The 24,603-nt window shown below is 40.3% G+C and overlaps 2 protein-coding genes and 1 pseudogene across 2 annotated transcripts; 1 reads left to right on the plus strand and 2 right to left on the minus strand.

The window, feature by feature from the left end:
• The first annotated feature begins 6,739 nt into the window (after positions 1-6,739).
• On the plus strand, positions 6,740-9,276 carry LOC145416784 (heat shock cognate 71 kDa protein-like). The gene has a single exon (XM_080285704.1). It carries the CDS (start codon positions 6,740-6,742, stop codon positions 8,642-8,644), a length of 1,905 nt encoding a protein of 634 aa, XP_080141830.1. The 3' UTR covers positions 8,645-9,276.
• Positions 9,277-11,181: 1,905 nt separating this feature from the next.
• LOC145416610 (uncharacterized) lies at positions 11,182-24,598 on the minus strand. Its single transcript, XM_080285542.1, has 5 exons — positions 24,488-24,598; positions 20,580-20,693; positions 18,792-20,076; positions 14,328-14,439; positions 11,182-11,676 (listed from the first exon to the last, which is right to left on the minus strand). Exons 2-5 carry the CDS (start codon positions 20,666-20,668, stop codon positions 11,252-11,254), a joined length of 1,911 nt encoding a protein of 636 aa, XP_080141668.1. The 5' UTR covers positions 20,669-20,693; positions 24,488-24,598; the 3' UTR covers positions 11,182-11,251.
• On the minus strand, positions 11,887-12,002 carry LOC145416847 (5S ribosomal RNA; annotated as a pseudogene).
• Positions 24,599-24,603: the final 5 nt, after the last annotated feature.

The following is a 24,603-nucleotide window of genomic DNA, read 5'->3' on the forward strand; positions in this document are numbered from 1 at the left end:
TGTATATTACGACATGATTATATCGTTAGCAATAATGTGATTTTATGAGGCGTTTGACTCTGGCGATATAATACTGCATTTGGCGAGGGATATTTCTGGTGTGTGTGTGTGTGTGTGTGTGTGTGTGTGTGTGTGTGTGTGTGTGTGTGGCCTCAGTGCGTGGGACAGCAGGGAAGTATTCAGAAAGGGTCTTAACGCTCCGGCTCCCTTGACTCACTCTCAGCTGAATAAAATCGTCTGGCGTTGGCTGGAAATGAATACCGGAATTATTCAGACCACAGCAGGGTTTAATTGGGATGGTATTAACACTCTCAGCCTCCTATGACCGAATTTGTTTGGAATAAAAATAATAAAGACGAGGCGACCATGGGAAGACTTCAACCAGGGTAAGTCATTATTATTATTATTATTATTATTATTAACACAAATCGAGCAAATCATTATACCCGTTCTGACTAATACTTTCTCTTAACCTCTTAATTCCTTTTAGTCTTGCTACCGTCTGGCATTTTACTCAGGTGCGACTATTCCAACAAGAGAGGTTCGACAGTTCCTTCATTAACCTTTTCACCATTAAAGGTCTGTCCTAAGCTGAATATAATCATCTGGAGGTTGCCAAAATAAAAACATAAAACGGCCGGATCCAGCTCTTTGGAAAAGAGGGGGTGGGAGGCGTGATTCCTACCAGAATTACCATTTAAGGTATTTTAGCAATTTAAGAATTCAAAATTCACTTCTGTTTTACCTGTTGTAATCATGGGAGTACATATATGGATAAATACACATACAATGAGATATTTATGGCATATATTTTGGTAAATAATGCTGTACTTGTTTTAAATTAAGTAGCCTACTCAGTGGTCTACTGAAAAAGGAGGGCGTGCGCGCCACACGCCCCCACACCCCATCCGTGCTTGTAAAATGTCATCGTAATCAAAGGATTATGTTAAATAAGCTTTATAAATACAGCCACAGGAACTTTCTCGCTGGCAGATTGAGTGATAAGTCGTCTCGGTCAGGGTCCGGCGTTTTGACTGTCTCTACACTTATAAGGACATCAGCGCCAATTTACATTCATGGTTTTATTTAACCACACACATGGGCACTGAGAAATGACAGTTCTAAATATAATCATACATTATAACAAAATATTTACACACTAGATAAAAATAAGAGTATAAATGAGGCCGGACATACGACACTGCTTTTCAAAACTATTTCCAACAAAGCAGATGTTTATCTCTGCGGTCAGTAAAGCACATAATTTCTGTTGACGTGAGTTGAGGTTGTTTTAACCCATCCAATCACAGACATGAAGAGGGATGACGTCAGAGCGAGGCGAGATTACCATTGGTGGGGGCGGTTCGGTAAGATTCTATTCCAAGATATTCTACGGACAACAAAACCTGAAGACTCCACGGCCGAGTATTCATTCACTCGCTTGCGCCCGCCGACGACAGACATACAGTAAGTCCACTCTTGATATATATTGGCCTATGTTTATACACTGTGTCCTTTCTTCACACATTATGGCTTCTGCATACTCTGTCCTTTCTTTATATTTTAACCATGCTTTATACATTTTGACGCCACTTTTAACTTCTTGTACTTTGCATCTTCAAATGAGTTCAAGAAGAAGCATCGTAAATCATCTGTTTACATACATATTTTCCTGTATCTCCACTACAAAAGGGCTTTCCTAGGACATATATATCGTAAATCGTCTTTATTTATATTCTTACAACAAGCGATCTCAATGCAGTGTGAAACGGGGTAGGAAGGAAGTTTTCTCCGTGGTATGGGAGTTAATGGCCAGTGTTTCAGTGCCGTCAGTGTAAGGTCCTGCGTTAGGTATTATTGTTTAGTGGCAGTATGAATGAAATTAAAAGAATGTCATCGTACTGAAGATGTTAAAGGTGCATAGTTACATCATCATTATTATTATTATTACCATCATTATCACAATCACTATCATCATCATCATTATCCGGCATATATACGTGAACAGAATCCAAGAACAGGAAAATGAAACCCATAAAGGAGGAACATCATCATCATCATCATCTGCCTATTCCCTGTGCGACTCAGAAAAGAAGACATAGTACAAGAAACTATCAGTACAGTGCCTAAGGAGAAAGACCCACACACCACCATCCACTCATTGTACCAACCTATAAAAATATAAAGTAAAACAATAATTTAATATACGCTCTCTAAATTCATCACTCGGCTGTTTTTATCACTGCAAGTTCTATTTATGCAACTCTCTCTCTCTCTCTGCAGTGGATCTAAATATACAGCCTAAATACACGGTGCTCCATACATAGCTCTCAACTTCCACTCCTCCGGGCGATATCTTGTGCATCCCAGCATCATTTACGCATTTCCTATTCTCACTGCCACACCCACGCCCACACCAGCCTACTGAGCCGTCCCCACAACACAATACCACGTGAGTTTCTATTTACGGGTCATGCTGTATAAATGTCCATTCAAATTAGGATTGTTGGTATCTTTCATGGCTTGTATTTTCCATATTACAAAAAATATATCTCACCGTAGGTCACATGCCTTTATATCGATACAGGTCGCATCAGAAACACATGAGAGGGCACTGAGGAATAATGTCCAAAATAAATCGCTAAGGAACACACATTACGTAATAACCCAAACCACTTAGAACAGGACCCACAGACTGATACAGAGCGCCAGACGATTTTATTCAGCTGATAAACATTCGCCAAAAATGATGTTTAAATGCTTCACTAAGATTACTTTTTTTTTTTTATTCTTGCTATCTTCAGACGCTTTTATTCAGCTAAGGATAGACTTTTCGAACTGAGGGGGTTAAATAGAGCCTTAAATAACTCTGTGCGTTCCTAGGATGAATGAAATCGTCTGACGATAGCAAGAAATAGCTAAAACATGACGTCACCGTGTGTGTGTGTGTGTGTGTGTGTGTGTGTGTGTGTGTGCTGACGCAATGTGAGAGCATGCCATGTACTTGAAAGGACAAGAGGGCAGAGTCTCCTAACCTTGCATAGGAGGGCGATTGTTTGCTTGTAGCCTGTGGAGGATTCGTCACCTCCTCCTCAATATTTATTTATTTATTGCGTTTTACACCTTTTTATACATTTGTTCGCTTTATTACTGATGTAGTTCATGAATAACACAGAACACGTGAACGATGACGGCGACAGCAGAAAAGCATGCAATGATGATGATAACTGATAAGGTACTGTTCAATACCAAGGTCCGTACAGTCGTGTGGAATTATACTTTTTACTCTAGCGGCCTAAAATTGCCATCTCTCCATCACGAATGCCCGTAACCTTTTCAATCACACGACGTCATTTTGTAATTTATCCTTGGTACCCAGACGATTTTATTTAGCTTGTAAAGGGTAAAGGAGGGCTGTACCTAACCCCTCCAGTTCAAAGTCATCCTAGGTGTTGAAAAATCTTAAAATCATCTGCAGAAAGCTGTAGAATGTTCACTTTAACTAGGTGAAAAATTACCATCTTTCCTCCTTGAGCTCTAACAAGGGATTTACACTAGAATATGATACTAATCACGAAGAAGTGGGTTACTATGGAATGGAGTCCTGGTGTTGTCCCATTCTGCCACTGTGCAACGGAAAATAAATCTGCCATAAGTCGAAAATCTCCATCTAAAAATGAATGAACCATAGTCTGAATATACTTCGACTGTGGAATGAACTATATCAAAAAAAAATGTCACGGAGTAAGAGGTTAACCCCTTCAATACGAGGACGCCTTTAAAAATACTCGTACTATCTGCGGACGATTTTATTCAGCTCAGGGAGGATTTTTCGAACTGGAGGGGTTAATGATAGCTTCATTTAACTCTTCAGTATAAGAGGTGGTTCTTACGCTGCCTAAAATCGTCAGCAGGTACAAAGAATAAACTAAAATAATACGACATCTTAGTGAAAAAACTAATCTTTCCAATTCAATTGTGATTTTTTTCTTGCTACCTCGAAACTATTTTAAAGGGAGAACGCACTTGTACCGAAAGATCTAATGGATACTATACTTCCGATCATAAATTCTGTCCTATTAAGTCGTCCATAAAAAGCAATGAATAAAGTAGGCTAAACACCTCATCTGACTGAACGGATGGAGAAAGCGTGGGGGAGGAAGGCATGAGTCAGTGGCTGCCAAATATGGTCAGTGTTCCGGGTGGTACTGTCAGGATATAAACAAATTAAACAGGGATAAAAGGAAAAAAAAAATGAAGCAGTAACGACAGTCACTCTGCAATATGTAACTTCTCTCCTTAACCTTACAGCACTTTCAGGCCAACGACCATCTGCTGTAGACGAGTCACATCCTACCAAATTATATTCAGTTGTGGGAAGTGCCTTAATCTCACTTATTGGTGGGTGAGACACTACTGGGGCATATTCTATTTACAACCATGCTACTTTATTCGTGAGGAATGCATCTCACGCTAGGAGGGTTGCATCCCGAATGGTAAAACTTCCGAGTCAGTGCCATCCATCATAGAGAAAAGGGCATCAGGAAGTACCAGCAATCTCATGCAGTAATAGAGGATCACTGACTACAAAACAGACTTGGACCACCTTGAAATCTCTAAACACACTCCTTAAAACATCAGACAGGAAGTTGGCGGGTCACTCTACCAAATAAAGCCCGGAAGGTTAGTGTGGTGGGTATGATGGTGACTGATGATGATGGTGGTGGTGGTGGTGGTGGTTGATGGTGGTGTGGTGTGTGGAGTGTAGTGAAGGGCCAGTCGGTTGTGAGTCACCCTAGCCAGCCCACACGGTCAAATACACACTCTCTCTTTTACTCTCACTCTTTAGATTAGCACACAGATAAAAACAGACGAATATAGGTAGACATACAGATAAATAAGCAGACTGCCAGATAGACAGACAGATAAAGACAGACATCGACTGACTGACATACATCGATAAGCAGTAAGACAGATACATGTTTGGTTGTCTTTCTTCAACGTCTGTATGCGGAATGAAAGTACAGTATCTAAGAACAGTCTCTCTCTTTCTCTCTCTCTCTCTCTCTCCCACACAGCCTGACTTAACCCTGTGCCGCGACCGTATAAAGTCTCAAGGAAGGTCTGTGCCACTTTCCCATCCTCCCTCCCTGCTCGCTCTCTCTCTCTCTCTCTCTCTCTCTCTCTCTCTCTCTCTCTCTCTCTCATGGATTCTTCTGTTTTGAATATTTAAAAATCCCTTAAATTCTCTTCTATTTTTGTGCCGAGGCGTATCCGGAGGGGGGAAACATTTTCTCCACCTTTACGATCCCGTGAGAGAGAGAGAGAGAGAGAGAGTGTGTGTGTGTGTGTGTGCTAACATTCCATCCAGGTTTCACTGCTGTACACTTTCACTTATTACTTTCCCTTGAGGATACCCATCACTGCCAGCTCCTCTACCACCATTTTACCGATGAATTTTGAAGCCTTTGAATGATGAGTGGATGAAGCAGAGATGAGTCCTCTCTCTCTCTCTCGTTGGGCATTCTCCTACTTCTGTTTTCCTTTATCCCGTGTCTGCATCCTCCCCCCCCCCCATTATTTATGAAAGTGGGAAACGCAGTTATGATGATGATGATGGTTTTATCAATATCTGTCGGTGTTCATTCACTGATCAGGTGTGAATTATTGTGTGGGGCATTTCAATGAACATTCTGTTAGTTCTCCCATTTTTCTTTGACTGCTTTTTTATCCACCTTCACAACATCTTCAGGCAGACGTAAAAGATGATGATGATGATGAACATCATTTTCATTGGTGATGTATGTATAAGTGGATGCATAAAATAGTGTGTGTGTGTGTGTGTGTGTGTGTGTGTGTGTGTGTGTGTGAACTGTTTGGCATTACAGTACATATATTATATATGTATGTTTATCACTGTGTATGGTGTATATGTGCCTTTCACAGGTGACATCCTTAAACAGTTAGTAAGCAAGTGTTCTACCTACGATGTGAATGGGGGTAACAACCTTGGGGCAGGTTCCAGACACACCCTCACTACACCTACACTCCAACCTGAAGGTTGCTCTTTATCACTGGCTTGCCAACCTACTTATTATCACTCCCACTCTATGCAGAAATTTATTATCACTCCCACTCTATGCAGAAATGTGTAAATTAACCCCTTAATTCAGAAGATGTATTTATAGTTTACTGTATTCTTATTAATTGAAAACAATTTCATTCACATTGGGACTGACTTTTCAAACCAGCTGGGTTAGATATAGCCTTAATTAACTCCTTCTCTACTGGAGGCTGTCCTAAACTGAATAAAGTCAGTCAGTAGCAACAAGAATAACCCTCAAAAAGATATCAGTAGATTGAAGGGTTAAACAAGTGCAGTGTATGTACAGTTTGTACAACACTTCCTCATTTGACTGTCTGTCTCTCCATACTGTATACATAACTTCACATGCTCCTCTTCAATAACACAACTGCTTGGGCATGTACTAAAAATAAATAGAATCCAAACTGCCTATACAATAAATATATTGCTATACCAATCATCACATTATTATAATCATTTCACACATTATATTATAAAAAAAAAAAAAAAGCTTCTGGGAACCCACAGAAGTAGCCAGATATACTGTGCATACTGTAACAGACCTTCCAGCAGAAATGCCAGTATCAATAAATGTACAGCTGTACCAGAAAGTGAATTTCATTTTCTAATGTTCCGTAACTCATGTTTCAGAAAATGGCGAAGGCAGTTGGTATCGATCTTGGTACAACCTATTCATGTGTGGGAGTGTTCCAGCATGGCAAGGTGGAGATCATTGCCAACGACCAGGGCAACCGCACCACACCGTCATATGTGGCCTTCTCAGACACAGAGCGTCTAATTGGAGATGCTGCAAAGAATCAAGTGGCTATGAATCCCAGCAACACAGTCTTTGATGCTAAGAGGCTCATTGGTAGGAAATTCAATGATGCAACAGTCCAGGCAGATATGAAACACTGGCCCTTTAAAGTGGTGAATGATAACGGTAAACCTACAATCAAAGTAGAATATAAAGGAGAGTCAAAAACATTTTTCCCAGAGGAAATTTCATCCATGGTGCTCCTAAAGATGAAAGAGACAGCAGAAGCTTTTCTTGGGTCACCAGTTAAGGATGCTGTCATCACTGTACCTGCTTACTTCAATGACTCCCAACGCCAGGCTACCAAAGACGCTGGGGCAATCTCTGGCATGAACGTTCTCAGAATTATTAATGAGCCCACTGCTGCTGCTATTGCCTATGGATTGGATAAAAAGGTAGGGAAAGAGCGAAATGTCCTTATCTTTGATCTTGGTGGTGGTACATTTGATGTTTCTATACTGACCATAGAAGATGGCATTTTTGAAGTCAAATCTACTGCTGGAGACACTCACTTGGGAGGAGAAGACTTTGATAATCGCCTGGTTAATCATTTCCTACAAGAATTCAAGCGCAAACACAAGAAGGACATGAGTGACAACAAAAGAGCCGTTCGCCGATTGAGAACTGCTTGTGAACGAGCAAAGCGCACTCTGTCCTCTTCTGCACAAGCCAGCATTGAAATTGATTCTCTGTATGAAGGGATTGATTTTTACTCTGCTATCACACGAGCCAGATTTGAGGAGATGTGTTCTGATCTTTTCCGTGGAACTCTAGACCCAGTAGAAAAATCCCTTCGTGATGCCAAGATGGACAAGTCTATGATCCACGAAATTGTAATGGTTGGTGGCTCAACACGAATCCCCAAAATCCAGAAGTTGCTGCAGGATTTCTTCAATGGAAAAGAGCTGAATAAATCTATTAATCCTGACGAGGCTGTGGCTTATGGTGCTGCTGTACAGGCTGCCATTCTGTGTGGTGACAAGTCTGAAGCTGTACAGGATCTGCTGCTGTTGGATGTTGCTCCACTTTCACTGGGTATTGAGACAGCTGGAGGTGTGATGACAGCCCTAATCAAGCGCAATTCCACCATCCCAACCAAGCAGTGCCAAACCTTCACCACCTACTCTGATAATCAGCCATGTGTTCTCATCCAGGTGTATGAAGGAGAACGAGCCATGACCAAAGACAACAACCTTTTGGGCAAGTTTGAGCTAACTGGAATACCCCCCGCACCACGTGGTGTTCCACAGATTGAAGTCACATTTGATATTGATGCTAATGGTATTCTGAATGTGTCTGCTGCTGACAAATCGACTGGTAAGGAGAACAAAATAACCATCACAAATGACAAGGGCCGATTGAGTAAGGAGGAAATTGAAAGAATGGTAAAAGATGCAGAGAAATACAAGGCAGATGATGATAAACAGCGTGAACGCATTGCGGCCAAGAACTCCTTGGAATCATACTGCTTTAATATGAAGTCTGCTGTGGAGGATGAGAAACTTAAAGATAAGGTGACTAGTGAAGACAAGACTAAGATAATGGATGTCTGCAATGAAGCCATCAAGTGGCTGGATGCAAACCAACTGGCTGAGAAGGATGAATACGAACACAAACAGAAGGAGGTGGAGAAGGTGTGCAGTCCCATCATCACCAAACTGTATGGTGCTGGGAATGGTGTTCCCAATGGTACTGCTGGCGATAGTTCTTCCAAGGGACCTACTATTGAGGAAGTAGATTAAGTGGGTTGGAATTTCAATCACTAACAAGGTCCAAAATTCCCAAGATAAAGTTATGAAAATACTGTACTTCTGAACCAAAAAGAAAACTTTGATTAGGCATAAAAGTCTAAAGCTTATGTAGTAGAAAATGCTACGTCCAGTGAAAACAAATGTCAGGATTAATGATAAAATACAGCCTGAAGTCATACACGTTAATGTAATGTCATGAGTCATTACTGCTTAATCCAAAGTTTAGTTACAAATGACTGTGAAAGTTTTCAGTAGGAAGAGCTTTAATGATAGGTCAGATTTAATTCCAAGCTTTTGTGCGAGGACTCTCAAAAGCACAGAATTAAAGCTTTGATGATAAAGGCAGGTCACTGTAGAGTTATTTGCAAGTATTAATTTGCCTGATAATTCACTCGTATATTACTAAAAACTGCATACAGTTCATGGCTTTAGCTTGACTTCTGTTGTAATTTCTCAGAAGTAATTGCTTTTAACAGGTTTAACCATAAATTTATACTGGAAAGAGCTTTAAGAATATATTATATACTGTATAATAATTATCGTTTGAATGAGCAACTACGAATGCTAGAACAATAAGGTTTTTGTACTTATTTATATGCTTCAAAATTTTTCAATAAACTGATGAAAAGTGGCTGCATCCTTTGCCAAAAACTAAAAAATATACCAGTAATTAGGAGTCATTAAGTAGTTTCTTATTTTGTATGTGCTTGCACCAACACCAAAGCCCATTTACAAATAATCTGCTGTCATCACACTAATGATGCTGCTCACATCACAACACAGTCACTGTGTGCACCTCACTCACATAACACAGACTAACCTTCAGCTTAACCTCAACTATGGATCACTGGGAGCACCTGGCTGAAGAGGCTGGTTTCCTGATGTCCACTGGGTTCATGTCTAGACTGGCCAAGGGTCATACCAACAGAACTATACATGATAGGTAACTGCTCATGTTACTTACACCATGCTCTGTCCACTGTAAAAAAAAGAAAAAGAGGGCAAAAAATGGGAAAAGAATGCAGGGAACAGTCCTTGTGACTTTGTGACACGTGAAAAGAAGATATGATTTTTGTTACGGAAAAGTTCATCAGGTATGGTAAGTTTGAAGGAACAAGTGTATTAAACCCTTCAGCCTGACGACATCATTCACATATTATTCATGCTATCATATGATTTTATTCTGCCTGGGATAGATTTTTCAAAAGAAAGAGGTTAGATATTGCCAGCCCTTTCAATACGAGATATCTTTCCTAGACTGAATAAAATCATGCGAAAGTACAGTACCACAAATAAACTGAGATATGACATCAACATAGTGAATGGGTTACCATCACCAGTAAGATGAAAATTCTTTTTTACTTCAATCTTGCCAATAAAGTATCGTTACATGCAGTTTAGGACAAAACTTGACAATTATGAGATAAAAAACAATATAACCCCCTCAATATAATAGGTTTCTGTAAAACTGATTAAAATCTGGTGTTTGTAAGAATAAAATAAAAAACAGCATCACCATACTGAAACATGACTGGCATCTGGCCTTCATAATGAAATGAAAACGAGCACATGATAATTATAAACACAAATGCAGTGTTTCTGAGTGCATTTGAAAATAAAAATCTTTATTAATATACTGTATTTGTATCTCTACATAAAATATTTTCCATAACAAACAAACTTCGATCATACACTGTGATCACTTTGATGAATGAATATTTAAGATCTAAATACATTCCATACAAATGCAGAGTCAGGGACATAGTTTGCCTACTACTGTAGTGTGTTTCACTGCTTCTACTTCACACTTAGGATTGCTTGTCACTTTCAATTTGATGCATCATATAAATATGAATCATCTGTGACATACTATGCACCTCTCAGTTTAGAGATATGAGCTAGCAGAGGAAAGTGGGGTGCAGAAGATATAATATTAGGTGAACTTTTGTCCGTGACTGTATATAATCTCCAACACAAAAATTTGAACATGGACATACTCTACTACTTTTCCCAGTTCTAAACTATATCTACTACAAAAGCAGAATTGGGAAGGGAAATAGGTTTTCCATAATGTGCAACAGTTTTGATATGAACTGAACACTTCACTCACATGATGTTACTTTTATTAAAAATGTACTTGCAACCTCCAAATTACATTATCCAACTTAGATGAGCCCCCTGTTAGTGAAAGGATTAATAAAGATTGTATCCAATTCCTCCAATTCAGAAAGTCTACCTTGAGCTGAATTAAAATATTAGAGGACAGCAAGTATTAAATAAAAACGATGTCATAATGGAGTACAAACTAACACAGCAACAGTGTGATATGCCACAGACTAAATGCTTCATGAACACAAATGGTAATGACTACATGCTGTATTTTTGTCAACTAAGGACACTTTCTAGCACTGCCCCCTTAGAGTATTTATTCTCCATATTACTCCTTGGTATTCTCATGTATGGTATCTATGGTCTTTTTAATACACTACACACATACAATACCAGAGAAATATTGATGTACCACATCACAGAAATACACTGATAAGGAGCAGGAGCTAGGGATCCTCCTTAACCAACAGGAATATGACACTATCACCACTAAACAAAATGATCCACCAGTGCCATGGACCTACTTGGGGGTCGCTTAGTGTGCGGTTTAGCTAGTTTTATCCTGCTTGAGGACTGTCGACGCAATGAATACCCAAAATTACCAGGCAGAATCTTACTTATATTATTGTTCAGTTTTGCATATATATGCTTGGATGTATCACCTGAGGGACTTTTATCTTTTTTCTGACTCCTTCTAGTTCCCGTCAATGGGTTTTGTACAACTCTACTTCTTGATGAATGTGACTTAGTGTTATTATCATTTATACCTCCCAGTGTGATGTGGTAGAGGTATGGGTCAGTGTGGGGGTTGCTGGGCTGGGGGGCACCACACTGGCTACACACACTGCGTCCCTCCTTATTCGTCACTGTGGGCTCCAGAAACAGCCGGTCATTCTGCTGGTATCGGTGTATACCTGCAAAAGTACAACACACAAGGGTCATGTCACACCACTATCTATCTATCTATCTATCTATCTATCTATCTATATATATATATATAGTTTTTTCATTTTCATTCATTGCCAGATGCCATGTATCCCACACGGGGTGGCCAAGGGCTTAGAGTTAATTGTTTTACAGAGAGGGGCACTAATCCTCCACCAACCCCACTTGACATGTAGGGATGCCAACAGCATTTGGTGTTCCCAGGCGGTCACCCATCCAAGTACTAACCAGACCCAACGTTGCTTAACTTCGCTGATCGGACGGGAAGCGGTGTACTCAACGTGGTACTGTATATATATATATATATATATATATATACTCTATATATATGCGTGCGTGACAGAAATAAATGGAGAGAAATTGTGAATGAATAAGTGATGACGCAGCCCTGAGGGGATATTCTCCCGCATTTGGTCTGATCAGCTAGTCAGGTCAGGTGCGGGTAAGGGGATGGGTCTGTTATGATGTGGCAGGGGTAAACCAGTTCTGCTGTCGGGCCCTGCTGCGGATGTCACTGATCGCATTGCGCAGTTGACCCTTGTGCGGTGTGGTGCGGTGAGGATCTGTCCGTTCTCCCCTTTGGGGCTAAGATGCGAATGAATGTGTTTGTATGGATGAGTAAATGGAGAGTGTGTCGTCCTGTCTCGGCTACCTCCCTTTCCTTGGGGGAAGCAGCCTAGGTATATAGATAGATAGATAGATATACTGTATATATATATATATATATATATATATATATATATATATATATATATATATACATAGTAAGACGAGGTGGAAGTGAAGTTAGCAGGGGAGTGAAAGATAAAAATGGTAGATTACTAGTGGAGAAGGGAGAAAAAGTGAGCAGATGGAAAGAACACTTTAAGGAATTGTTGAACACAGAGGATGGAAGGAATGCGAGTATAAGTGTTTGGGGAATGGCTGGGAGAAGGAGGGAGGTGAGAAGACAAGAAGAAATCACAAGGACAGAAATTGTGGAAGGAATGAAGAAAGTTACATTGGGGAAAGCCCCAGGAATTGATGGAGTGTGTGGTGAAATGCTGAAGCATGGGGGAGCGATAGTAGTAGAATGGATGTGGAAGATGTGTAGATTGGCCTGGGAGGAAGGCAGAGTCCCGGAGGATTGGAAGTCATGTATAATAATTCCCTTGTACAAAGGAAAAGGGGAACAAGAAGTGTGTGGTAATCATAGGGGCATTTGTCTTCTTAGTATAATAGGAAAAGTGTATGGTAGGATACTTATTGACAGAGTTAGAGAAAGAACAGAGAAATTAGTTGGAGAAGAACAGGGAGGCTTTACGAAGGGAAGAGGTTGTGTAGATCAGATATTCATTCTTAGATCTTTAGTGGAAAAGTTTCTAGAGAAGGGAAAGAAGTTGTATGCGGCTTTCATGGATTTAGAGAAAGCATATGACAGGGTGGATAGACAAGGATTGTGGAAAGTGTTAAGAATACATGGAGTAGATGGGAAGTTGTTGAATGCTGTGAAGAGTATGTATGATGGTGCAAAGGCTGCAGTGCGTGTGGATGGTGAACTAAGTGAATTTTTCTCTTTGAAAGTTGGGTTGAAACAGGGATGTGTCATGTCTCCATGGTTGTTCAATCTGTACATGGATGGGGTAATGAAAGAGGTACAAGGTAGGGTAGTGGATGTTGAAGTGGCCCTGGCGAGAGAGGATAGTGTTTGGAAACTCCCTGTACTGTTGTTTGCAGATGATACTGTGTTGTTGACTGAAGACAAAGGGGAGCTGCAAGGCTTGGTGGATGAGTTTGGGAGAGTGTGTAAGAAACGGAATCTAAAGGTGAAAGCAGGGAAGAATAAAGTGATGGTCTTAGAGAGAGGTGAAGTCAGTGAATGTACAGCGAGGTTGGATGGTGAGGAATTGGAAAATGTGAGTACGTTTAAGTATTTGGGTAGTGTGATGAGTAAGGATGGAGGTTTGGAGGGTGAAGTGCTTGAAAGGGTACAGCAGGGAAGAAAGGCTGCTGGTTCTTTGAAAGCAGTGATAAGTAACAAGGAAGTGAGCATGGAAGTGAAAAAGTTACTACATGACAGTATTGTGATACCAACTCTAACGTATGGAAGTGAAGCTTGGACGTTGTTGGAAGGACACAAGTCGAGTGAGAGCAGTGGAAATGAGATATTTAAGAGGAGCCTGCGGAGTCACATGGAGAGACAGGCTGACGAATGAGGATATAAAGGAGCGTTGTGGTGTGGATGTCGATGTGATAGGAAGCGTTATGAGGAACACACTGAGGTGGTTTGGCCATGTGGAGAGGATGGAGGGTGAAAGACTAACGAAGAGAGTGTATGTGAGTGAGGTGGAAGGGGAAAGAGGGAGAGGGAGGCCGAGGATGAGATGAAGGGATGGGGTGGAGAGGTATATGAGAGAGGGGAGTGTGAGTTGGGAGCGGGGCAGTGAAATGGCGGGGGACAGGGCGACTTGGAGGCGATTTGTTTGTGGCCACCCCAAACGGGATTGAGGCGTCTGGCAATAGATAGACAGATAGATATATATATATATCTACATACAGTTTTATTCAGTTTTGGAGAGATCCCTCATTCTAAAAGTCATAGTAGCCATGAATAACAAAGGAAGAAACAACCCCAACTGACATTTATGAGAAAGACTGGGGTCCCGGTCCAGGATGCGATGTCGGGTGCTGGCCAACCTGGTGTCTTCTGCATCCCATGACTTCCATTGCCTGTCAGAACGTTTATCCGCAGCCTGCAAATCAGTAACACAAACTGGTATTGTACAAGGTGTCCGTTAGTAAGAAAGCAATAAGACGGTGGGATATGGATACTGAAAGATTCAGTGGTGGAGAAAAATAAGTAGTTGTGGTGGATATAAGAAAAAAATTCATATGAAATAAAGAATATTAAGAGTGGGAAGAAAAGAATAAATACAGTAATTAATCTGGAAGGAAATGATGATGGAAGATATGTAAATTAAAACTTCTCAATAAATAATAAAATACTTGTGTGAGGGTTACTTTGTATTCTAACAGAGATGTAATGGATGCCTGAATTCAGAGATCAGCGGATGCAGATGTTTATTAAATCGCAAATGTAGATGTGGGTGCGGATGTTTATTAAATCACAAATGCGGATGTGGATGTTCATCACAAATGCAGCTGCAGATGCGGATGTGGATTTATAAAACAATGCGGATGCTCTGCATACGTGGATACAGATGCAGATATCCAATACAGTACATCTCTATTCTTGCGACAAAAATCATGAATAATAATTAATCATGTTTGTGAGTATTTTATGGACAAAATTTCTCTGGTAATGTGAACAATTTGACAATATGTTAAATTTTGTGCTAAATCAATGATTTCCAGGAAAAATATGCCAAATTTTGCATAATTAAGCTAAATCTGGTCATGTCGCACTTTCTGACGGTGGGATAAGAAGAATTCAGCGCTGCCAGTTCTTGTTTTTCAGTGTCTTTGTATGGTAAAGATGCATATGCAGATGTTTATTAAATCGCAAATACGAATGCGGATGTTTATTTTATCATAAATGTGGACACAAATTTTAAAAATAATGCAGATGTTCTGCATATGAGGATGCAGATGCAGATATCCGATACATCTCTACTTTCTACTACTTTTTGATATTACAATACTGCAAGAAAATCTTAAAAAAACAGTTTATAAAAGTTATTCAATCTTACTTTAAGAATGGAAAACCATCTGTTACTGAATAAGAATACGATGTGTTAAATTCATCCCTGCTACATCAAATATACTCTAATGCAATTTCCCTAACACCACCAGATGGTATGGGAAAGTGCAGTATTTAAATTTGTGCTCAATGGATATAAACGCACTGCAGACTAAATATGGTTCACTATTTTCAATTTTGTTTTAAGCAAAGTATGAAGTGAAACAGGAATGACCAAACAGTGTGCAATTAAGCCAAAATTAATCTGCTAAGCATATACAGCTGTAAATTAACTTTTTCTTGTAAAGTGTGTAAACTTAATTGTTTACAAGAAAAACTTTAGGTTTCATTAACCTTGACAAATCTGGCTACCAGTGCATTTATGTATGGAACTCAGACCTTATACATACCGGTATGCAATGAAATGGATATATACAGTGGTGGGCAGCGCAAAAGAAGAAGGACCTTGAGCAAGCGCAAAGCGCAATCCACAATTCACTACCTTGCGCAAGCGCAAGTGCGCAGATATTCAGCTTGCGCACTGTCGCAAAGCGCAAGCGCAAACCATTTCGATATATTTGTGGGAATTACTGTAAAATATTGAGATATTTACATAAAATAGCATACTTACTTACTTTCCTAGAGAAGGGAAAGAAGTTGTATGCAGCTTTCATGGATTTGGAGAAAGCATATGACAGGGTGGATAGACAAGGATTGTGGAAAGTATTAAGAATATATGGAGTAGATGGGAAGTTGCTGAATGCTGTAAAGAGTATGTATCATGGTGCTAAGGCTGCAGTGCGTGTGGATGGTGAACTAAGTGAATTTTTCTCTTTGAAGGTTGGGTTGAAACAGGGATGTGTCATGTCTCCATGGTTGTTCAATCTGTACATGGATGAGGTAATAAAAATGATACAAGGTAGGAAGGTGGATGTTGGAGTGGCCCTGGTGAGAGAGAGTAGTGTTTGGAAACTCCCTGTACTGTTGTTTGCAGATGATACTGTGTTGTTGAGTGAAGACGAAGGAGAGCTGTAAGGCTTGGTGGATGAGTTTGGGAGAGTGTGTAAGAAATGGAATCTAAAGGTGAATGTAGGGAAGAGTAAAGTGATGGTCTCTGAGAGAGGTAAAGTCAGTGAATGTACAGCGAGGTTGCACGGTGAGGAATTGGAAAATGTGAGTACGTTTAAGTACAGTACTTGGGTAGTGTGATGAGTAAGGATGGAGGTTTGGAGGTGAAGTGCTTGAAAGGGTACAGCAGGGAAGAAAGGTTGCTGGTTCCTTGAAAGCAGTGATAAGAAGCAGGGAAGAGAAAAAGTTACTACATGACAGTATTGTGGTACCAACTCTAACGTACGGAAGAGAAGCTTGGACGTTGCTGGAAGGACACAAGTCAAGAGTGAGAGCAGTGGAAATGAGTTATTTAAGAGGAGCCTGTGGAGTCACATGGACAGACAGGCTGACGAATGAGGATATAAAGGAGCGTTGTGGTGTGGATGTGGATGTGATAGGAAGCGTTATGAGGAACACACTGAGGTGGTTTGGCCATGTGGAGAGGATGGAGGGTGAAAGACTGACGAAGAGAGTGTATGTGAGTGAGGTGGAGGGGGGAAGAGTGAGGGGAAGGATGAGGATGAGATGGAGTGATGGGGTGGAGAGGTATATGAGAGAGCGGGGTGTGAGTTGGGAGCAGGGCAGTGAAATGGAGGGGGACAGGGCAAAGTGGAGGCAATTTGTTTGTGGCCACCCCGAACGGGATTGAGGCATCTGGCAATAGATAGATAGATAAACTTACTTTTATTTATTATTTTCTAATATTTGTAATTTGCACAAGTGCACAATCTAATATTTAGCTTGCGCAATGTCGCTACTCGCTAGCGCTAACCATTTGCATATATTTGTGGGAATTACTGTAAAATATTGAGAAATCTAAAAGTAGCATACTTACTTTTATTTATTATTATTTTATCTATCTATTCCTAGATGCCTAAATCATGTAATGGGTGGCCACTGGCCACAAACAAGCAACAGATCGCCTCCACATCACCCTGTCCCCTGCCATTTCACTGCCCTGCTCCCAGTTGATACCCCCCTCTCTCACATACTTCTCCATTCCATCCCTCCATCTCATCCTTGGCCTCCCCCTCCCTCTCCCCCCCTCACATACTCACATACTCGTCTCGTTAATCTCTCACTCTTCATCCTCTCCATATGACCAAACCACCTCAATGTGTTTCTCCTAACACTTCTTATCACATCAACATCCACTCCACAACGCTCCTTCACTCCCTCGTTTGTCAGTCTGCCTCTCCATGTAACTCCACATACTCCTCTCAAATAACTCATTTCCACTGCTCTCACTCCTGACTTCTGTCCCTCCCACAAGGTCAAAGCTTCACTTCCATACATTAGAGTTAGTATCACAGTACTGCCATGTAGTAACTTTTTCACTCGTGGAAGTTCAAACAGTTATAGGACTGAGCGGGCTGTGAAGCAGAGGGACAGGGAAACAAAGGCTGTGATGTTGCCAGTTTTACTTTTATCTGCATTTCTCAAGATATTTTATTTAAAAATTTAATATAGATATACAATACCATATGCAATTCCTTACATAAATCATTAAAACATATTATTTAAACCAAATATCCACAGCCTAATAACTTAATAGGCTGTGGATATTTGGTTTAAATAATATGCTTTAATGATTTTTGTAAGGAACTGCATATGCTACTCTTAATAAATAATGTATTTTTAATTCATTATTGTTTACTACTACTAATAATAATAATTTAAAAAATATTAAAATACGTCATCTCTGTTGAAGCATATTAAGAAATGCTACTACCCTCCGTCCCTCCCACCTCCCCCCAGCAGAACCCTCGCGACCTGCCCGAGCCTCCCCCATTCCTTGTCCATACGGGAAGCTACCAAGACCACGTGTCCCTTGGATTGTGCACTGTGCAATCCACAGGACAGGTGCACAAGGCAGGTGCACATGCGCAATATTGCGCATGGTCTCGTGCAGTGCGCAATGCGCAAACAATATTCACCGGAGCGCAACGGTGCGCAATTGCGCTTTGCGCAAGTGTTTGCGCACCTGCCCAGCACTGGATATATATACAGCACACAAATCCTGATGAACTATAGCAATTTACACCTCTTTAACATCAAGACACTTTCTTCTTATTCTTGCATCCAAAATATTCTGATCAACTAAAGTGAGATCTTTTATAGGGAAGGAGTTTAAAACTATCAAAATAAATCCTTTCAAAATGTGACGTTCCTCCCAAAGCTGAAGTGAATTGTCTGATGGAAGAAAGAGTAACCTTAAAAATGAAAAATTATCATCTGATTCATGGGTTAAATCCACTTGTGAAATATAAAATGAAACTACAGCACATAGTTCACCTGGTAGTTATTTCTCCTATACTCCGCCTCCAGTCTTTTTTTCAGGTCTTTCACCAGGTCTGTCCTCGGTTCATAAGGAATAGTTTGTGGCCTCTCAGACTCCTCCCTTTTCGTATACAGACCTGGGGATGATGACTGTCGGTGTAAAGAGGGCCGGGTTTTGGAATAGTTAGGTTTTGTATCTTCCTTTAGGTTTGAGTTGGGGTATGGATGGCATGCTGGAAGAGATTCCGAAAAAGCTGGTTTTTCACCCTTTCTGATACCTGAGCTAGTAAATGCTCTGTGATCTCTTTCACACAGTTCACAGTGATTGTTATCATTAATGTAATAATGATCTTTGCCATACCTTCGGCACAGCAGGCAGGGTTCATCACTGAGATATGCAGGTAGGTCAGGAATATCTGCATAATAGGGTGGCAAAGTTCGATTAGTGGTACTCTCTCTGTTGTCCACAGAATCCTCAGAAAGATCAATCCTTGCTAACTCACACAGTCTGCAGTAATCTGATGAGTCTGTTTGCTTCTGGTTATCTGTAAAAGATGTACTGCCATTATCAGACAAAACTCTAGGCTCTGAATGGTGTCCCAAGGTGTTTAATTCTCTTTTAGAGTTTACATCACCAATAGTCTGATAACTACTTTGAAGACGATTGTAAGCGTGACTTCCATCAACATCACTTGCTTCATTATGTCTTTTGCTTCTTCTGTGAGGTCCAGAACTGTTATTACGTCTCGGTTGTTCTCTCCTCGTACTATCAGCAAATTTAACTGTCTTTTTGTTACCATCACCTAGTCCTATGGATGTGCTATTTTCTTTACCATCATCTGACATAATATTGTATTCACTCGGCACTTCTCTACCACTCTCCACCGAACCCACTTCTAAGCCTGGTTGCCAGTTACCATCAAGCACAGATACTGCATCACTTTTTTCTAAGTAAGTCTTGCGACCATTGATTTCCCCTCTTGGAAGTGTGCGAGTAGAAAGCAAAGTGCTCCTTGGTCCTGACACCAATGACTTCCTTTGTCTTCCTTTGGCTGCTCTCTTTTTATTGGCACTGAATGAACACACACACTTTGGTCTGAGATGGTTGCAGTTCAGTCTGGTTTTGAGAGGAGTGCCAAGAACCGTTGTTTTTGAGTGTGGTCTGCTGAACTGGGACCTCTCTGACAAAGGTGGCTTCCTATGGACATCCTGGATTGCAGAAGGGGGAGATAGGTTCACAGTATTCTTGAGTCTCATGCCTCTTGCTTCTGTTCCAACAGGTCGTGGTTTATTCACCCTCCTGTTTGAGTATAAATGTGAACAGGAATAAATAAAGGTGGTAAATGAATTTCAGCACTATGCAAACTCAATACTGTCAAAAATGCACTATACTTCAGCTTTTTCAAGAATATGAAAGGTGTTACTGCACAGACCTTACCGGTAGTCATCCATACCCAGTACAGGGGTTTCTCAGTGAATGACTGAGATACATACAGAAAGTTATTATTTGCCTATCAGTCAGATCTTAACACAGTAAATGGGCATATGTTTCTAGATATGAGAAAAATCGACACTAAGATTTCTTAAAAACTTAATATAAAAATAAAATCACCAGAAATTAAACTCAAACACCATTCCCTGAACAGTTGCATACTAAAACACTTTCAAAATGCATTTGCTACACATATATGTAGTAGAAATATACTACTGGGTACTGACTTTCATCTCAATTTAGAAAACAAGGAAATTATACTCTTACCAGTAGATTAACACAATATAGGATGACGATAAAAGAGTACTTACGTAGGTGTGACAGGACCTAAGAAAGTCACTCTCTTCTTTGGAGCAACATTTTCTCTCTGCGTACTTCGTGCTCCTCGACTTGGCAGCATCTTGGCAACTCACCAGCCAGCCATTCTGCAAAGGGATGACTTGCAGTTAAGAGCTAACTATTATGTTGCACCCTAATGCTTGTTGTCCCTATGTAAAGTTGTTTCTCTTTATTTCTTTATTCAGTTGCTGATGAATTTGCACCTTGCTCAATTAAAGTTGCTCACGAGTCATTATAAGGTTATTTTAAAGCCAGGATTTAGATTCTGTGTGTGTGTGTGTGTGTGTGTGTGTGTGTGTGTGTGTGTGTGTGTGTGTGTGTGTGTGTGTTTTAAACTATGTAACCATGAACCCAAAACTCTATAATTGTTTAAAGAAGCATTTTCAATTCATACATTCTACACTTTAAGTGAGGACTGCCTGTGCCACTGTCCACAAGATCTATGCATGTTATAAAAGGTGACCACAAAAAAGAAAGAGTTGGGGACTAGAAACTCCATCTTTCTGCATTGTTATAGAAATGAGGCCACTCCACCACTAGCACTGACACTACAAACGGTCTCATACCTCTTCCAATATACAGCATTGGGGGTGGAGGAATTATTGTACATTTGGAATTTCTCTCCTCTTTTATCATGCACTCACACCAGTAAAATACAGTAACATATATTGGAATACTGTAAAAAAAAAATTTTTTTAATCAAACAAGCATTAGGTGCATGTAAAGCAGCTACACTAATGACTGTTATATATAAATTATATTGTAATCATTTCGCACACAGTTTACGTAACAGGATTTATAATATTGGAATGCTACACCCAGTGCTGCAATATATAAAGTACCAGTACTTTAACATCTACTTCCATATTCTCCTACTGCTAGTTATTAATTGCCATCTCTGCTGAGTTGTCCACCCTTGCAGCATTTCTAATCTGGTGGACTTCTGATATGGTGTGTGACAAAAGTTACTATGGTAACAGGATAGAATTAAATAACACGACGTTTCTGTTAGGTTTGATTCTGTTTGGCTTGGTTTACAAAATACAGACCATCTATATTTCATTAAACCAAAAGAACAAAATGTACTTTAAACCAGTATATGTAAATATATAACATTTATGGATGGTAACCATATAACCAACCCATATGTGTTCCTTACATGTAAGCAAGTGGGTTGGCAGAGGGTTAGTGTCCCTCCTTGTAAAACAACTAACTCAAAGTCAAACAGCCACCCCTTATGGGATTATGGCATCTAGTTATAGATACGGTTCATAGATAGACAGTATTTCCAGAAACTGACCTTTCACCAACAATGCTACTTTGGGTTATTGTTTAACAGAAGCCAAAATGCAATTTCAGCAATGAATCTATGTTTATCTAATGTTTTTTTATGCCATTTATTTGATAGTCTTTTCTATCAAAAATCATTCACTTTCCAGCTGTTTATCTATCTATCTATTGCCAGACACCATAATCCCATAAGGGGTGGCCATTTGACTTTGAGTTATTTGTTTTATGGGGAGGGGCACTAACCCTCCACCAACCCACTTGTTGACACGTAGGGAGCACATATGGTTTGTTGTATGGTTACCACCTAGCGTTGTAAATGGTTATTTGGCTTACAGGAAACCATTTGGCTTGTCACTCAATGTAAAGCTACAGGAAACCATTTGGCTTGTCACTCAATGTAAAGCTACAGGAAACCATTTGGCTTGTCACTCAATGTAAAGTCACCTGTAATGGCAAGAAAAGCAATCAGAAGTGACAGGAAAGATGGGAGAAATAGGAAGAGAGGAGGGCAGGCACAGAAAAAGAATGATAAAGGCTAAGGAAGAAGTAGGCAGCACTACATCAAGTGACTGGATGATGGTCGCCACCACTTTCCAGTTGTGATACCCTTTATCCCAAGGGTAGTGGTGGGAAAATTGATGATTTGCGATAAGAATCTATAAAAAAATCAAACGAACAACATAAAAAACATTTAAAAAGTCCACTTTCACTGCTGAAATAATAAGTTTCCTGGCATTTAAGACAGGATGTTTGGGGCATTAACCTACTCAGATCCCATTCAACCTAACACAGACATCTCTCTATCTATCTACCGGTATGGCCAGATGTCATAATCCTGCAAGGGGTGGCCTTTTGTCTTTGAGTTAGTCGCTTTATGGGAAGGGTCACTAACCCTCGGCCAAACCACTTGCTCACACATAGGGAACATGTGTGGGTTGGTTATATGGTTACCACCCAACACTGTAAATGGTTCCCTAACTTACATATAGGAAACAGTCTGACTTGTCACTCAGTGTAAAGCCACCTGAAATTGAAAGGAGACTATTTAAGAGTGATAGGAAAGATGGGAGAAATACTAAGAGAGAAGGGCTGACACAGAAAAAGAATGATAATGATGAAGGAAAAATCAGCAGCACTACCTCAAGTGAGTGGATTTTTTTTTTTAATTCTTTTTTTTTTAGTAAGGAAGAAGGAACCAAAGGCTAGGAGCCAGCATAACAGTTCCTTCCAAGAAAAAACCAAACAATACAAAAGAGAGCCAAATTCAAGATCCGTTCATTTTGAGATGTCCGGACACACTGCTTTTGAAAGATTGGAGGTCATAGGAAATAGGAAATACAGACAGAGGGAGACAGTTCCAGAGTTAACCTGTTGCATAAATGAAGGACTGGGAGTAATGGTTAACTCTTGCATTAGAGAGTTGGGCAGAAAAGGGATGAGAGTTTGTTGCAAGACGGGTGCTACGCGACGGTTCTAGAGGTGGAGGGATACAAGCAGACTGTTCAGAGGAGCAGTGGCAATGGAAGTAACGGCAGAAAAGAGATAAAGATGCAACAGTGCAGCAAAGAGACAAAGGTTGAAGGGAGCCAGTAAGAGGAGGAGAGTTAATAAGACGAAAAACCTTTGACTCCAACCTACTGAGAAGAGCTGTATGTGGAGAGCTTCCCCACACACAAGAGTTGTACTCCACACAAGGGTGAATAAAACCCATGTATAAAGTCAACAACAGTGCAGGAGTAAAGAAAGTACAAAGTCAGCTTAGGACACACAATCTCTTGGAAGCAGACTTTACAAGAGATCTTTCCAAGATAAATCCCGATTGAATGAAACCCCAAGCATGTTCAAGGATGATGCAGGATTGAATTGGATATTATTAAACATTAGAGGGTACTCCTGTGGCTGCCATCATCTACCACCAACCTAGACATACACAATCAAAAGAGACCTTACACTAAGCAAGCACAGAAGCCTAACTGGGGCAAGTTTGTCCTCCACACCCTCCTAACATTTATATTTCACACCATACCTAAAAGCATACCAGTAAATTAGCCAACAGGTCCTTGTAAAACCTCCTAGTTGTTTGGAGAAGGTTCCAGTAATACATTCAACACAACAGCCATGACAGAACTAGCTTCAAATCCTTGCTGCATTCTCGCATGAATAAGAGCACTCTAACTGGTTGTGAAGTTAAAAGCCAAGTGCTGACTGATTTTGTCAAGATCTGAGGCCATTAGATGGAGAGTGGGTAAAGGTGAGGGACAATGGGAGGAGGTAAGCACACGTAAAGCAGCACACTAAATGATAACTAATAACTATTTTAGTATTTGTTTGCAACGGCTGTGTTACAGACGAAGTTTTTCCAAACATTACGATATAAGCAGGCCTTTATGGAACAGCACCTGAAATCAACTTGTGGCTTCTGCTGATTTAAATATTATCCCTACCCTACTTTAATTTAAACAAGTTTCTCTCCATTCTTCTCCCTCTTATGTAAGTGTTCACTCGAACCATCGTAACTTTGCGGAATGCAGACAAGCCCAATAAAACTTTAATGTAGGCTACTGAAAACCCCTTGCGCACTTTTACTTACCTCACCACACATATACAAGCTGCAGTACTCTCAAACGCAATTTAGAGACGATCCGCTTGCCTAAACACATTTTATCACTTCAACATATGCGTATCATGAGGAATAACACATTCACT

The sequence above is a fragment of the Coenobita brevimanus genome, chromosome 107 (assembly GCF_032717465.1).
Source record: "Coenobita brevimanus isolate Jiangsu-jjx chromosome 107, ASM3271746v2, whole genome shotgun sequence".
NCBI classification, from domain to species: domain Eukaryota; kingdom Metazoa; phylum Arthropoda; class Malacostraca; order Decapoda; family Coenobitidae; genus Coenobita; species Coenobita brevimanus.

Excerpts from the sequence above, each read along its gene's own strand:
- LOC145416784 (XM_080285704.1), top strand. The coding sequence starts at position 6,740 with ATGGCGAAGGCAGTTGGTATCGATCTTGGTACAACCTATTCATGTGTG.
- LOC145416610 (XM_080285542.1), bottom strand. The coding sequence starts at position 20,668 with ATGCTGCCAAGTCGAGGAGCACGAAGTACGCAGAGAGAAAATGTTGCT. Across the intron at positions 20,077-20,579 it reads TTAGGTCCTGTCACACCTAC|GAGGGTGAATAAACCACGAC; the intron begins GTAAGTACTCTT and ends ATACTCAAACAG. Across the intron at positions 11,677-14,327 it reads CCCCAGTCTTTCTCATAAAT|GTATACACCGATACCAGCAG; the intron begins GTCAGTTGGGGT and ends GTACTTTTGCAG.